The 14,205-nt window shown below is 44.6% G+C and overlaps 1 protein-coding gene across 1 annotated transcript; it reads right to left on the bottom strand.

The window, feature by feature from the left end:
- Positions 1-8,775: 8,775 nt before the first annotated feature.
- On the bottom strand, positions 8,776-10,346 carry LOC100217014 (uncharacterized). The gene is given in 3 exon segments (NM_001143390.1): positions 8,776-9,262; positions 9,632-10,131; positions 10,239-10,346. Coding segments are annotated over 2 exon segments (372 nt in total). The 5' UTR covers positions 9,870-10,131; positions 10,239-10,346; the 3' UTR covers positions 8,776-9,128.
- Positions 10,347-14,205: the final 3,859 nt, after the last annotated feature.

The raw sequence follows: 14,205 nt of genomic DNA, 5'->3' as shown, positions 1-14,205 counted from the left end.
GCTTCATTCATTTCAACCTTCGGCCTCCGAAGGCCGAAGCTTTGCCAAATAGGGCGCATAATTATACCTTTGATATCTTCTCGTACTGTCAGATCATTCTTCACATAAAACCATTCTGTCATCCAGTCGCCGGGCCATCTCTTCCGAAAGGTTGGCACGGGGCAGCTTGACCCGGACCGAGAAACGAAACTGTAGCAGCCAAAATTATTGTGATACTGTTCCTTACCCCAAGGTTTTGTTTCGTATGATAATTCGTGTATATTGCAGAAGCTTTTTGCATCAGGCTTCAGACCTTGGCTTCTCACGGCCCACACGAAGATATTCAACCTTATGATTGCTTCGGGGGTAAGTTGGTGAAGATAGACTTCGAAGATTTTCAACACCTCCACGACGAAGCTGCTCAAGGGAAATCGCAGTCCAGCTTTCAAAAAGCTTCGGTACACTACGACTTCATTCTCTTCAGGGTGTGGGCACGTTTTTTCCCCTTCGTCGGCCCTCACAATGGATAAATCCCGGAAATACCTTCCTCTCATGTTGATAAGATGATTCTCTTTGATAGTTGATTTACCATAAACTGAATGGCTTGGTCGCCAGGGACGATCTTCGGAGTCTTCACCACCACTGTCCACATCATAGCTGTCACTGTCACCAGTATCTTCAGACAAACCTTCCAGAATCTCCTTGGTGATTTTTTCTGTATTGGTCTTTGACATCGCTATAAGAAACCCCAAGTTTTTCTCTTCGTCCAGGCTCAGCTTCATCTCAGCAGCAGTCTTCTTATCCTCAGACATCTTCGGAGACACTAAAAACTATTTTCAAAGCCGAAGCTTCAAAACTAAAGGCTTAACAAATCTTAGTGCACAAGAGCTAAAAATTGAGTGAGCGGGAGCAGTTGGCCAGAGAGCGTGTCAAATGAGTTTGCGGTATGACCGTATTTATACGCCAAGAGCGTTGAAAATTGAAAGACCCCTCTTGTCAGTGAATGTTGCTATTCTAGCAAAGGGAAGGTGTTTTTTCGGACCTTCGGCGTAAAGCCTTCGTCCATGTCGCAATCTAAATTTATTATTTTAAACAAATTAATATTGCGAGGGGCTACTGTTGGGGACCTTCGGCATCCGAAGGTCCTCAAAAACAGGATTTAACAGTATTTCTGGAGTATAATGTGTGAACAGGTATCTTCGGACTCAAGTCGGCATCACAGTAGACCAGAATAATACGAAGGTTGGTACAGCGCCGAAGGTGTGAGCAGGAAAGCTTCGGCGTGACAGCAGAAAGTGAAACCGACTTAAAGATGAAAAGGCTATTTAGACCTCGACAGATTACTATAGAGTTATTATCAACTGTAAAGGGCATGAATGTAATTTTGTATGGGTTGTGTCCCGCGCCTATAAATAGGTGAACAGTACTCCCGTACTGTTCACGCTGACTTGGCATTCGCTTTTTGCGTCACGCTTGTACTATCATCTCCTTCCAGTTGAAGGTACACTTGTAATTCAATGATATTCCTGTTTATACCTAATAATAATAGATAATTGTTTATGTTGTCTTTTATATTCCTTACATTTCATCCTTCGTCACTGTATGATGAATTTATGGAAATACGTCATTTATAACCTTCGTCCAGAAACCATTATATCCTAAAGGAAATAATGCTTCGAAGGACGAAGGGCTTTAACGATTAACATTTTCTATGTTGCCTTGTTCTTAACTCATAGCATTTGAGAACAAGTCCCCAACAGACAACAAAATCCGTGATTAAACATAAATACATAATATTATTATAAATATTTCGATCCAGATATTATTATAAATAACGCACAGAGGAAACTTCTCTGTCACCTACTTCCTCTCGCACTTCCACTCCGACCACTACAGTGCCTCGGCCCTTCCTGGCGCCGCGGCCTTGTATTCTGCTCCACGCCAACTGCACGCCTCGTCTCATCCGTGCTCTCTGTCCCGCCTCAGCTTGTCGTCTCCCTCGATATCGGTGTCCGTATCACCGTTGACGGGTGGGGCGTCACCGCCGTGGACGCCAATCATTGGTCATTGCCCCGGTGCCGTTCAGTTCCTCTTCGCCTCTCCTGGGTCGAAAGCCAAGAGATATGTGCACACCGGTGACTTCCGTTACACAGAGTCTATGACGCGTGATCCTAACTTGCTGGAGTTCGTCCGTGCTGATGCGGTGTTTCTGGACACCACATACTGCAACCCCAAGTTTACATTCCCTTCGCAAGAGGATTCTGTGGATTACATAGTGAATGCAATCAAACGTGTGAAAGAGGAGAGTTCAGTATCAAGACAGCGTGTGTTATGTCTGATCGCCACCTATGCCGTCGGCAAGGAGAAGATTTTGCTTGAGGTCGCACAGCGCTGTGGGTGTTCAATCCATGTGGACAGTAGGAAGATGAAGATTTTGACACTGTTGGGGTTCGTAGCTGCAAAGACGTGGTTGTTAATTGCTCGAGCCAGCTTGATGGGGAGGATGCTGCTTTGTTACCAGCAATCTCTTCTGCTTCTGAACAACAGGATAAACCGATAAACTGAGGGAGAATACTATGCAGGAAACACTTAAAGAACTGTCAGATTTCCTACCCTCGTGGGTGAGCCAGGAACAGATCACAGACCTGCTGATGAGTTCTAAAGGTGACATTGTTAAAGCAGCATCGAATTTTTTTGAGCGAGAAAGATATTTCTTTGAAGAAGCAAATGTTTCTTGTACCAACACAGAGAAAAAACATTCTTCTAATCATGGGTCGTCTACTGATGTAAGTAGTCAGCAAGAATCTCCTTTATTTTCACAGAAGCTAATGGAATACTCTGCAAAACTGGTAAATTTGTCTCCTATGAGAATTGAACCAAATACTCCCAAAAAGGCAAATAAGAGGGGTTCCAGCAATACAAACAAGCCAAAAAAGAAAGGCCAATTAACTTCCTCAACAGAATCTGGTGGGCGCAAGCAGTACACAATTACAAATTATTTCATTAGAGCTACAGAAGCTGCTTTTAAAAGGTGTAGATCTGAAAGAGTAACTGTGGAGGCACAGTGGTTTTTCACCAGCACAGAGTGCTAACTTCATATTCTAAGGATTCCTTGTCCCAAAAAGCAGTAGTACCTCTATTAACTCGGTCATAGCTAGCCTCTCGACTTCTTCACCAGCAGAAAAGTCTGGGCGCAGTAATTCAGCTGTGGAAATAATGTGTCATCAGCAACAAATAAAAAGTTCAAATAACTATCAAAGAAGTTGAGGAATTCGAAAGTTTGAGCTAACCAGAGCAGAAGAAGCCATGATCTTCCTCGCACAAACCACCAAGATCATTACCATCAGGGATCTGCTTGTCAAACCGGACTCCAATTTTTGAGGACCCATTATCTTCAAAAGCAAGCATCACTCTACCTCGATAACCATAACTTGGTCCCCTAAAGATCAATCAAACAATTTATAAAAATGAATGCATGTATTGAATTAAAATGGTTGCTGGAGAAAAAAATAATGACATCAGAAGAAAGAATGTATCATTTTAGAGGATTGCAAGTACAAAAGCAAGCTCATAACTCGGTTGCCTATGAGAAGTCCCATAGCCCAGCTATTCCTCTTCCTATAAAGCATTCCAAGTTAACAAAGTACCAAAGAGTATGAACATAACAATTGAATTGACAATCAACAAGAATACTTCCTGTCAAAAGTTGACACTCGTTATTTACCGAAATCCTTGTTTGAATTCCAATTAAATGAAGAATCAATGAAGTACTATTATCAATATAAAAATCGTTTGATATAAAGGGCAATAACAATCTGTGGTTGGATAGTATTTAGAAGAAGTGGCATACCGCTTTAAATACACAGTATAGTCCAATCACAGATTATAAAGGGCAATAACAAAAATAGCATATTGCATGGCTTGCAAGTACGATGAAGTTAAATGGAAATCCATAATACCAGAATTCCTTCATAGTTCATCTCACTCCTTTCCATCAAGGTCAAATGACAACAGATAAAACCAAATGGTTATGTGGTGCAAACTTATGGACCCTATAAAAAATGAGAGCATACTCAATAGTCTATATTGTTGTAACAACAAATAAACATCCACGCCCAAGGCGATCAATCTAAGAATATCAAAACTTGTCATCCCTTGAACTATATAACTCAATTTTAACTTCATTTAGGAGTAATGAGTTCTCAGCTAAAATGGATCAGCTTGCAGCGGTAGTCTCCAAATTCAAGGATTCACATAATTTAAATTTAGGTTGCAATAAATTACATTAGAACAAAACCCGTGGGGCTGTTGCTCCATCCTTCCACGACCACCAGCGTTGCTCTGCCTCGCCGTACTGCTTTCCGACGAGGCGTCTCCGTGGTGTCCCGGATCGCTCACATGGGGGTGGCGGTGAGGTATTTGTATGAACAGGAAGGTTCGATCATGGCTGGTCATGGTTATGCATGGTCATGAACTGGTACACACTATGAACTAATAGATAAACATAGCTCATGCACAGTCATAATATTTTTTTATAACTTAATTACAGTAAAGGGAGAACTTAATTTACATTTGCAGATATGGGAATGAGAACTGAATTTACATTTGTAGATCGATAAAAGATTGCAATAAAGGGAGTTTTATTAGTCCAAAACACTAATATGTACGAGGAGAATGCAATGTATTTTAACTGTATTCATTGGAGGCAAGAATTTGTAATCATTTTGAGAGGATTTCTGTAGCATTATAAATAAATAAAAGAACACAATATGCAGAGAACAGGTCAGGTATTTTTGAATTTTAAAATATCACAATATGCAGAGAACAGATCAAGTATTTTTGAATTTTAAAAGATCATAGTATGAATACAAAGCATAACTAACAGATAAACATAGCTAGAATTTTCCGGTTAGCATTGTATGATTTCACTTGATCGACCATGGCTAGTTTTGAGAGGATTTCTGAAACATTATATTAGTCCAAAGAAATATGGTTGCATGCTCATGAACTACCCCAGCATAAGAGAAATGGTAAATGACAACTCAAGCTTTGTCCAATGCTCTTGAATGATTCTGCGCTTTATGTGGAAAAATGAAAGAAGCTGTTTAAAAGAGCAACCATTGTAATTTAAGGGGCATATAAGACCAGGAAGGTTACACAGAAGCACAAGCAGGACTGCATAAGAACAGGGTAGGAGCCAGAAAGACAAAGGTTACCGAACCAGAAGGGCCAGCATGAAACAGGAACCAGACACCTTGGCCTGGGAGGCCACCAAACTTGTTCTGTTGCCAAACAATAGAAATTAGACAATCGTCATGAGCTCAAAGGGCAGACACCAGGCTGAGCCATGCCCACACAAGCATGAGGCAGGCCAGCAGGTCCAGCTTAAAGCTTCGACTATGCCATCAACAAATGCAGCAGTGCAGCACATGAATTCCTAAGCCATCATATGATCTTGCAAGTTAAATGCCTGCCTGTTTTACCGGTCACATCTGTATTATCTCGACCTACAAATATTCTATAGTGGCATTTGATAATCGTGCAAGCCAAATGTCTGTTCTTCCAATCACACCGCTGCTATTTCCATCTAGAATATTCTATAGCCGCACACAAGCCTCATAGCAACTAAACTGGAAAACACGAAACAACAAAGCAAATAATACAGAACATCAGGTTAATGGATAGGCACCGGAACATGGGCACACAAGCATCTAAGAACAGCACAAGAAAAGAAAAGGGCAGGGACTCACCTCACGGAAGAGGACCCTTGCTAGTCCGCCGAAATCACGAAGCATCCTCGCCAGGATGTAAACTGCCTTAAAATAATGTTGTGAAAGCTTAATGAGCTCACCTATCGGTTGCCCTTAGCAGCTGTAGCAGACACAGACATCACCACTCGCCTTGTGATTAAGCTCCAGGAGGAGCACCGCGTTCAAAGGTGCATATAGCTCACTGAAAAAATATTGAGCATGTAACTAAGGCAAATTCAACCACCTTAAAATCTGAAAGAGGCAAAAGTGCCACTTAAGTATGCATCATTCAGATTCATGTGCCCCTTCTCCTACCTTCATTTTCAACCACCTTAAAATCACAACTATCACCTATTCATTGGAACTTGTGAAATGTAGAAATGGTGGATACAAAAAAAGGTGAAATGGTCATTGAAAAACTATATTTCTTTACAATGCAATGATTTCTACAAGAGGGTGCATTTTTTAGTGTTGCTGAGATTTTTAAATTAACAAAACATGAAAGGCACCAGCATGTGAAATTATTATCAGTTTCAGGCATTAATCGGAGTAGCAAATCCTTCCCATGCAGAATTAGTTCCACAAAAGTATAAAACACATACCATGGCGGCACATAAATTTTATAGAACATACCACGGTGGCTCGAAGGAGCGACACGATCTCAGCAGGACAACCCAGTTGTCGACTGAGAAGTAGGCTCCTGCAAGGACGTTCGAAAGTCACATGTATAGCAAAATGAACAACATCACCTGGCTTGATGGTCTCGTGTGTGGCCTCCCTTAAGAACCAAGTTTTGTACTCGACCAATTCCAGGAAGGCGCGCTATTTGGGGATGTGGATGGAGGGCGAGGTGTGGGGGAGATACGTACTGCTGAAATCGTGTTCTTGCCAATTCGGGGGGGGGATGGGGGATATGCGATGGGACCGTGGCCGATGCCGAGCTCCTCCAATTGGGGAGGCACTGATGGCGGCCGAGATTTGGAGCACTGGCGGCGAAGTAGCGCATGGCATGTAGCGGCTAGGGCTCGATTTTGGTAGGAGTTGGTACTGGGCGCTGATGGCGGCTAGGATTGGATGCGAGGTGGGGCAATACAATCGAGGCGGGCCGTGCCTCCATGAATTGAGCCATCGCAGGAAGATGAACTATGTGACCACTAATCTGCGCCGCGTAAAGAAGAAACGGGAGTCAAACTGGCAGCGCCGAGACAGTGTCGAGGGAGAACACAGCACAACGAAACACAGGGATGGTAGAAACGGTAGAAGAGAAAAAGGTAGCGAATACGAAGGCGGCGACGCTTGGCGGAGGAAAACACTCGCCTTGGTGCCATGGCCGCGTGCGCTCGTCGACCCAGCCCTTGTAGGGGCGGCCAAAGCTGCCCTCCCTGAGCACCATCTCCGGCTTGAACCCGCGCGTGGCGGCCCGCAGCTCGGCGAGCGTGAACTCCCTCAGCTTCGGCGCTTGCAGGACCCGCCCGACGACCGGGCCCGGGCACGGAGCACCGTCGTCGTCGCCTCCCATCTCTCGCTGCTTCGCCCCGCTGCCGTCGTCGCTCGGCTTCGGCGGCGGCGACCATGCCGTCGTCCCCTTCGGCGGCGTTCCTGCACGAGCCACCAGCAACGGTCAGACGTCGGTCCAAGTCGAACCATCACGGTGGAGCGGCGGGATCCGGGTCTCGGGCGGGCAGGGAGGAGGCGCTGATGATGGGGGCGGGATCCAGATCTCGGACGGACGGGGGTGGGGGCGCTGCGGATGGGGCGGTCGGGCCGAAGGGGCGGAAGATCTGGCCGAAGGGGCCCGAGCGCATGGAGTCCATGGTGTCGGGCTCGAGGTCCATGAGGACGGCGCGTGGGACGAAGCGGCCACCGCTGGCCTCGTTGTAGTAGACGAGCGCACGCTCGAGCTGGAGGTCGGAGTCGCCGGCGTACTTTCCGGTGTGGTCGATGCCGTGGTCGTCGCATATCAGGCATCGCGGAGGTGGTATTCGTTGGGATGGGGGCGAGAGAGAGGACGACAGTTGCTATGAGTAGTCAGGCAGCCAAGGGCACGGACGCGCGGATCCGAGGAGGTGGCGGCGCAGTGAGGGGAGAGGAGGAGGAGGAGGTGGCGTAGGGGCGCGGTGGGAGATTTCGGCGTGCAGGGACGCGCGGAGGCGGAGGCAGAACCAAAAGTGTGGACGCCTACACTCTACTCTTAAGGAGTAGTAGAGATATCATCACAAATATTTAAATAAGCAGGATGGCTAAATAATTGTGTAACCCATAGCAAATTTTAAGGCATATTTGGAACACGGAATCACAGTAATATCGAGTAATAATATAATACGCTTATCTTAGAATCTAAATTCTAAATGATCAAAATGTACCCAACAAGTCGAGTACTATTTCCTGGAAGGAAGGGTTTTTGATACAACAGCTAATTGACTCATTTCTATTCAATTTCTCAATAATACCTCGTATATTTAAATGGGTTGAATCATAAAATACAGACTAAAGGATCTGGGTGGAATCGAACCACCTTCCGTCAAAGACTGTAATGGACAGTCATGTGAGGACCTCACCGTGTTGAGACAAGATCCACAGTTAGGAGACAGACAGGCCTAATGGGGTGTGTACGTTTCAACGCTGATCAAAATCTAAAACAATTTTCAAATTTTGTTTATAACAAAATTATGTAAAATTAGATCACAGAAACAATTTTCTACGCGCCTTGGTTAACAGTATTAGTTACAAATGGCAGGAATCAGTGGTATTCAGAATGCAACAAGACTATCGAAGAACAATTAAAAAAATCGAGTTATTGATAATGGACTTGTACCTTCGTAGAGCAAAATCGAGTTATTGATAATGGATCTAGTGAAGCCTCCAATTTTTTTTGCAAACAATGGCTCCTCAGAAGTAATAACAATCCGACAGGAATATATACCAACAATGAAACAGCAAGATCACTAAACATTAGTCGCCAGAGACTGCTCATGTGTCCACCGCAGCCATTTACCATGACGACCAAAAAAGGCATTTTTACTTATCCACAAACATTTGTTTATCTACAGTGTAGATTTAACTAAATGCATAGCAAAATATGGAAAGTCAAAACATCTTTTGATTTGGAAAAGAAGAAAAATTAAGAATAAACTCACTAAGGAGAAAGCTCAAACTAAGGGCATGAAACGTCACAGATTGTAGTGCAAAAAAAAAAAAAAAAAAGAAACACTAGTTTTCACCTATACGAAACCTTAGGAGATACTTGAAACCTAGCTTCAACTCAATAGAGATCAATAACAGGTAAGTACTCAAATGAACTATAGTGCAAGTTGAACAAGCTTGTATCTAATTTTTAGCTTGAGCAGAAAATTTCTTCCCTGTCCAGTGACCAAGGAAGCTTTGAAGGCCATAGCCATTTCATACCGACGATGCCGAACAGTTGACCTTCACATCATATAAATACTCCGTCCAGCGTGTAGGCACTGGCAGTTGATCTTCATATACAAACACCATGATGAGGCAGCAGGTCTTCATATGGCTCAGCAGTAGATCTTCATGCGGTGACGACGATGTATCATTTAAACTAACTACAATAAAAATGACTGCAACCATAGGTCTCGCATTTGAAGCTACAGCAAATAATACACAGCTGATTCATATATTCAAAAGTTTATCTTCAATGGTCAATAGAAGACCCCCGTGCGAGAAGCGTTGGGTGAAGAACGCCTTACAGAGTGAATGAACGCCTTTCGCATGTGCTTTATAGCCTTACGGGATAAACGTAGGGTGAATGAACTGCATATGAATGACCTAGTATAGGCGTATAAGTTTGTGGTGCGCGAAGTTTTGAACGATTGATGGTGATTTCAGTAACTTGCCAACTTTGCTGTAAATTGAAAATGTTTAGATCCGATTTGTACCTTGCGTGTTGTGTTGCGTTGCGATGTAGCCCCGTTCAATTTGCAGCACGCAGCGAGACGAGAAGATCCGTTCAATTTGCAGCAGCACCGGTGATGAAGCGTAGAACGAGAAGCCAAACAACACGAAGCAGGGCACGGGGACACAAAGGGCGGGAGAACCCAGGGATGAAAAAACAATTCCCCGTGCGATCTCCCACCCAGCACACAAAACCAACATCTTTATTATGATGCCTGCCATGCGAGCGCACCCAACATGGCAAAGGCCTTCAAGATGTCACATCTCACAATTGTCCAGCCATGCTTTAGACGCCTCCCAATTGTCCAGTCCGCCAAGATCCAGATCCCCCCAGATTCCCGGAACGTCGCAGCTCTGAAGGTCGGCAGACATCAATTCGACGGATCGGGCACTTGTAGCAACAAATTGTAGTACCCAGTTTCCTTAACCACGCGGATTAGAAACCTCCAGGCACAAAAACCATGCAGCCTCGTCTCGCTTCGAGCTGATGCGTCGTCAACTCATCAATCAAACGAAACAGATCGGAACCTGCACATCATCACAAAACAAAACCATGCGTTTCGAACAATCAAGTAACAGAGCAAGACTCACCGTTGTTTGATCGGACCAAGCATCTGATCCGGAAGCCACGCGGAGGCTTAGATCTAGACGAGAAGTGGATTTCATCAGGCAAGAGGAACGCGGCGACTTTTCTTCAAAAGGCAAAGGCCGGGTGCCGGGGTAGGCAAAAGATTCCGCTATTTATGAGCCATTGGCAATTTTGCCATTATCATTTGTGGGCTTCGCCAGTATGCCATCGGACCCACAAATCATAGACACAGACGGTCCCACCAGTCATAGACACGGAATGGCATAATAACAGGCAGCCAAATTTGAGAGTGGCAAAACAGCAAATTTCTCGCTATTTATTGTCTAGTTCGCGGAAATCCAACGGCTGCGATGAGGCAGTTCGAGTCGGACGGTCAGGATGGGGAGCGTGTGCCGGAAGGTGATTGGTGGTGCCACGTCAATTGCGGGGATTGGCCGCAACTTTGCGAACAAATTAGCGTCACTTCACACGTCGGAAAAAAAATTGGTGCAGCGGGCCGGCCCTCACAAAAAGGAGGATAGACCCTATCCGCAGATACAACAATACAATTAAAACGTTACCTGATAGACCTGCAGGTGGGGTATATCCGCCTTTTTGTGAGAGGGTCTGCAAACATTCTGGTTTGCAGCCGATTGCACCAAATTTTTTTCCCATGCGTCATAGGGATATGCCCGTGCGTTACGACGGCACAAAATCTCTACTCTCACGAAACCAAAATCAACAATACAATCAGGTCTTAAGATGTGCCTTATTCCCTCCATCAACGAAATAAGCCCCATATAGTATCTGATCTCTAAAGTCTGGACACATGGCACACATGAATAGCACGAACTGAGTCAGGGACAATGGTTTGATGTGACACTATACTACCATTACACAACATAACCCCTGCAAATTTCGTTTCAAGTGAGAAGAGTCAACCTGCCCCTTAAGAATACTTTGTTCAACCCTACTAAGAACTGGAGATTGAGTTATAGAAACCACCATGAGACCACGACAAGAAACGTTGGAGAAAAATCAAAGAAAGGAACAAACTGGGACCAAGCCCTTTTTGAAAACAAAAGGATGGCATCATACATAATTCATTCAAAATGGCAGAATAGCTGCATTACTTGTAGAGGCCATTTATATCCAAAAGCTCTTCTTTCATTCTTGGTACTCGGATACTCATTTCCTTCAACATGTCTGTTCTGAAGATGTGAAGCTCACCCTTATCAGGAGATAGTGAATGCTTCCACAAATGACAAGGTGAGCTCGTGCAAGTATAAGCTCATTTCCAGCCTAGTGATTGTGTAGTCCCTGAAAAAATCAACCCAAGAGACCTTCCAATCGTGGACACCCAGAATTAGGACAACACAATGTCATTTTTCTTAATTTAGGTATGATACAGATGGAAAAATTAATCATCTCAGTGTGAAGTGATCTGCAAATTTAATCACAAGCAAAATATAGTTTAAACTTTAAAGGAACAACACTGATATGGGGCATTACTACATTGACTACAGAGCATCCACCACAACTCGCATATATTTTGTTTTCTTAGGATATGGCACAAACCGATCAACATCTATTCTTTCCATTACCCAACAGAGATGGAACCAATATTACTTTGCATTTGGGAATACAAGAGAGAAGATATCTAATGCAATCTAACTCTATCTAAAAGAGGAGGTAGAAAGATAAAAACTATAGCTAAACATACTTTGAATCAGTACACTTTTCTAACAATTAGTTGCACATGTCAATGACTTTCATAGAGATCTAGTTTTACCGCTGCTACATCATATGCGAACTAACAATGGAAGGTCAAATTCTTTCTGAATGTAACTTACTTGATTCGAACAGGCGCATTGAGAACAATTTATCCAAATGCATTAAGGAATGCTCCTTGAATGGGTGGGGGAAAAGATGTGTAGTAAAATCAGAGAAATGAAAATAGGAAAAATAAATAGATCCTATATAACTCACAACTAACAATTTGACTGTTGTTCGGTTTCATGGAACATTATGAGGGGCAAACAACCTTCACTTTCACCTAAATTTGCAAATGAAACATTATGTTGTCACCTCATGGAGTTCCATCAACAAAGCAAAATATAACTAACTGATTTATGACATGAGCCAATAGCAATATATAGAAAAAATACCACAAAAGGAATGTCCACAAGCAAGCCGCTCAATGAACCATGGTAGTAAAATCGAATTGGATCACCTACATCTATTTTTCAAAATTTGAGCACCATCCTGCACAAAAGAGAATAATAGCCTGCTACATGTTTGTGCATATAATTGTGCATCAATGTTCAAACTAATCATACTACAGAAGAAGAGGCTACATCTGCTTACATGAGGAGATATAATTTGATAGAGAATGTTGTTTTCCATGATCGAGGATGGCACCTAGAATGCAGCTATGACATGTATTGTATTTTCAGTCATCGAAATAGTTGGACGCAAGATCAAATTGATATCGTTACCTGCTTCACTGTTTTTTAGGTGCCGACAACAAGCATGCTAGTATTAACTGCACTTGTCGAGCTAACACACAAACAGATCTGAGTTATTTTGTTAGATCGATCTTGCGCGCTCCTGAACCATCCCGTTCAGCTTGCCTAGGTAACTCACCAGCGAACGAAGAAATCGATCTGAGTCTGGACGGATCTACACCCCACGCTTACCCACCATCTCCCATTCCTTCGTAGCTCATCCAGGAACCAAAGTGCCTCTACCAGCATTGACCCTGAGGACAATGGAGATGGCAAGGTGGCCTAGGAGGTTATCGCAGCCTCTATCTCGGTCGCGCACTCGACCCCCTCGCCTAGCGCGTGCTCTACAACAGCGGCGTGGACGAGTCTGGCACGGGCCCAGCACGAGCGACGATGGGGACACGGGCCTATTGGAGAGGTTAGGATGACGAGGCATGGTGCGGCGGGAGGGAGGCATCACCGATGGTGGTCCTGCTGGCAAGGTTGGGAGAGGGAGGCAGGGCACGGCGGGAGGTGGCAGATCCAGAATGCGGGCACGGGGGGAGGGAGGCAGGGGTTGGCGTGGGCAAGGGCACAGGCTAGCGTGCGGGAGCACGTGAGCCACGTGGGCGCGCGCAAGCGGGGACGGGAGCATGTGGACGCCTTCCATGGAGAGCTGGGGCTCGATCGTCGCGCCTTCCATGGAGAGCCGGGGCGGGGTCAGCTTGGTAAGGCAAGGGAGCGTTGATTGCGAAGCGAGGAGAGTGGATCCACATGGTGCAAGAGTGGATTGCGCGTACCATGGAGCGTGGATCGCTTGCTCGGACGTGGCACCTTCCATGGAGAGCCAGACAGGGTCAGCGTGGTGGCAAAGTAGATTGCGCCCGCCTTCCATAGAGAGCCTTCCACCACCCGCGTGGTAAGGCGAGCGTTGATTGCGTGAGGAGAGTGGATCAGTGGATTGCGCCAGCCTTCCATGGAGAGCTGGGGCTCGGTTGCGCCTACCATAGAGAGTGGTGGAGAGTGGATCTGAGGGTGGGAGGCAGAACCGTGCACCACACCGATATGGACGCCTACACTCTGCTCTTAAGAAGTAGTAGAGATTGCTTTTGCGGGATCTGTTGCGGATGAGAATAGAGGTGATTCGCTTGTACCACGGTCAACTGTCCTCATTAGGCCTTGTTCGGTTATATGGAATGAAATCTCACCATGGATTTAATCCGGATATGGATTGGGTGAATCCATATCTCACACCTAATCCCGTGGTGGGATTAAATCCATGAACTAATCTATATGTCTCTCAAAGATAGTTATTCTTTTGATCCATGGATTATATTGTAAACTTGTGCAATATCTTCATGGATTTATTCCATACCTAATGAGCTATGGATAGAATCCATGTCTTCCATAGTTTAAAAATTTCCTAAACCCTTGGGTTATATTCCATGACGGGTTTAACCGAATAAAAAAAATTAAGCAGTCTTGGATTATTTTGGGGCATGGA

The sequence above is a fragment of the Zea mays genome, chromosome 10, assembly GCF_902167145.1.
Source record: "Zea mays cultivar B73 chromosome 10, Zm-B73-REFERENCE-NAM-5.0, whole genome shotgun sequence".
NCBI classification, from domain to species: domain Eukaryota; kingdom Viridiplantae; phylum Streptophyta; class Magnoliopsida; order Poales; family Poaceae; genus Zea; species Zea mays.
This window is presented reverse-complemented; position numbering and strand designations above follow the sequence as displayed.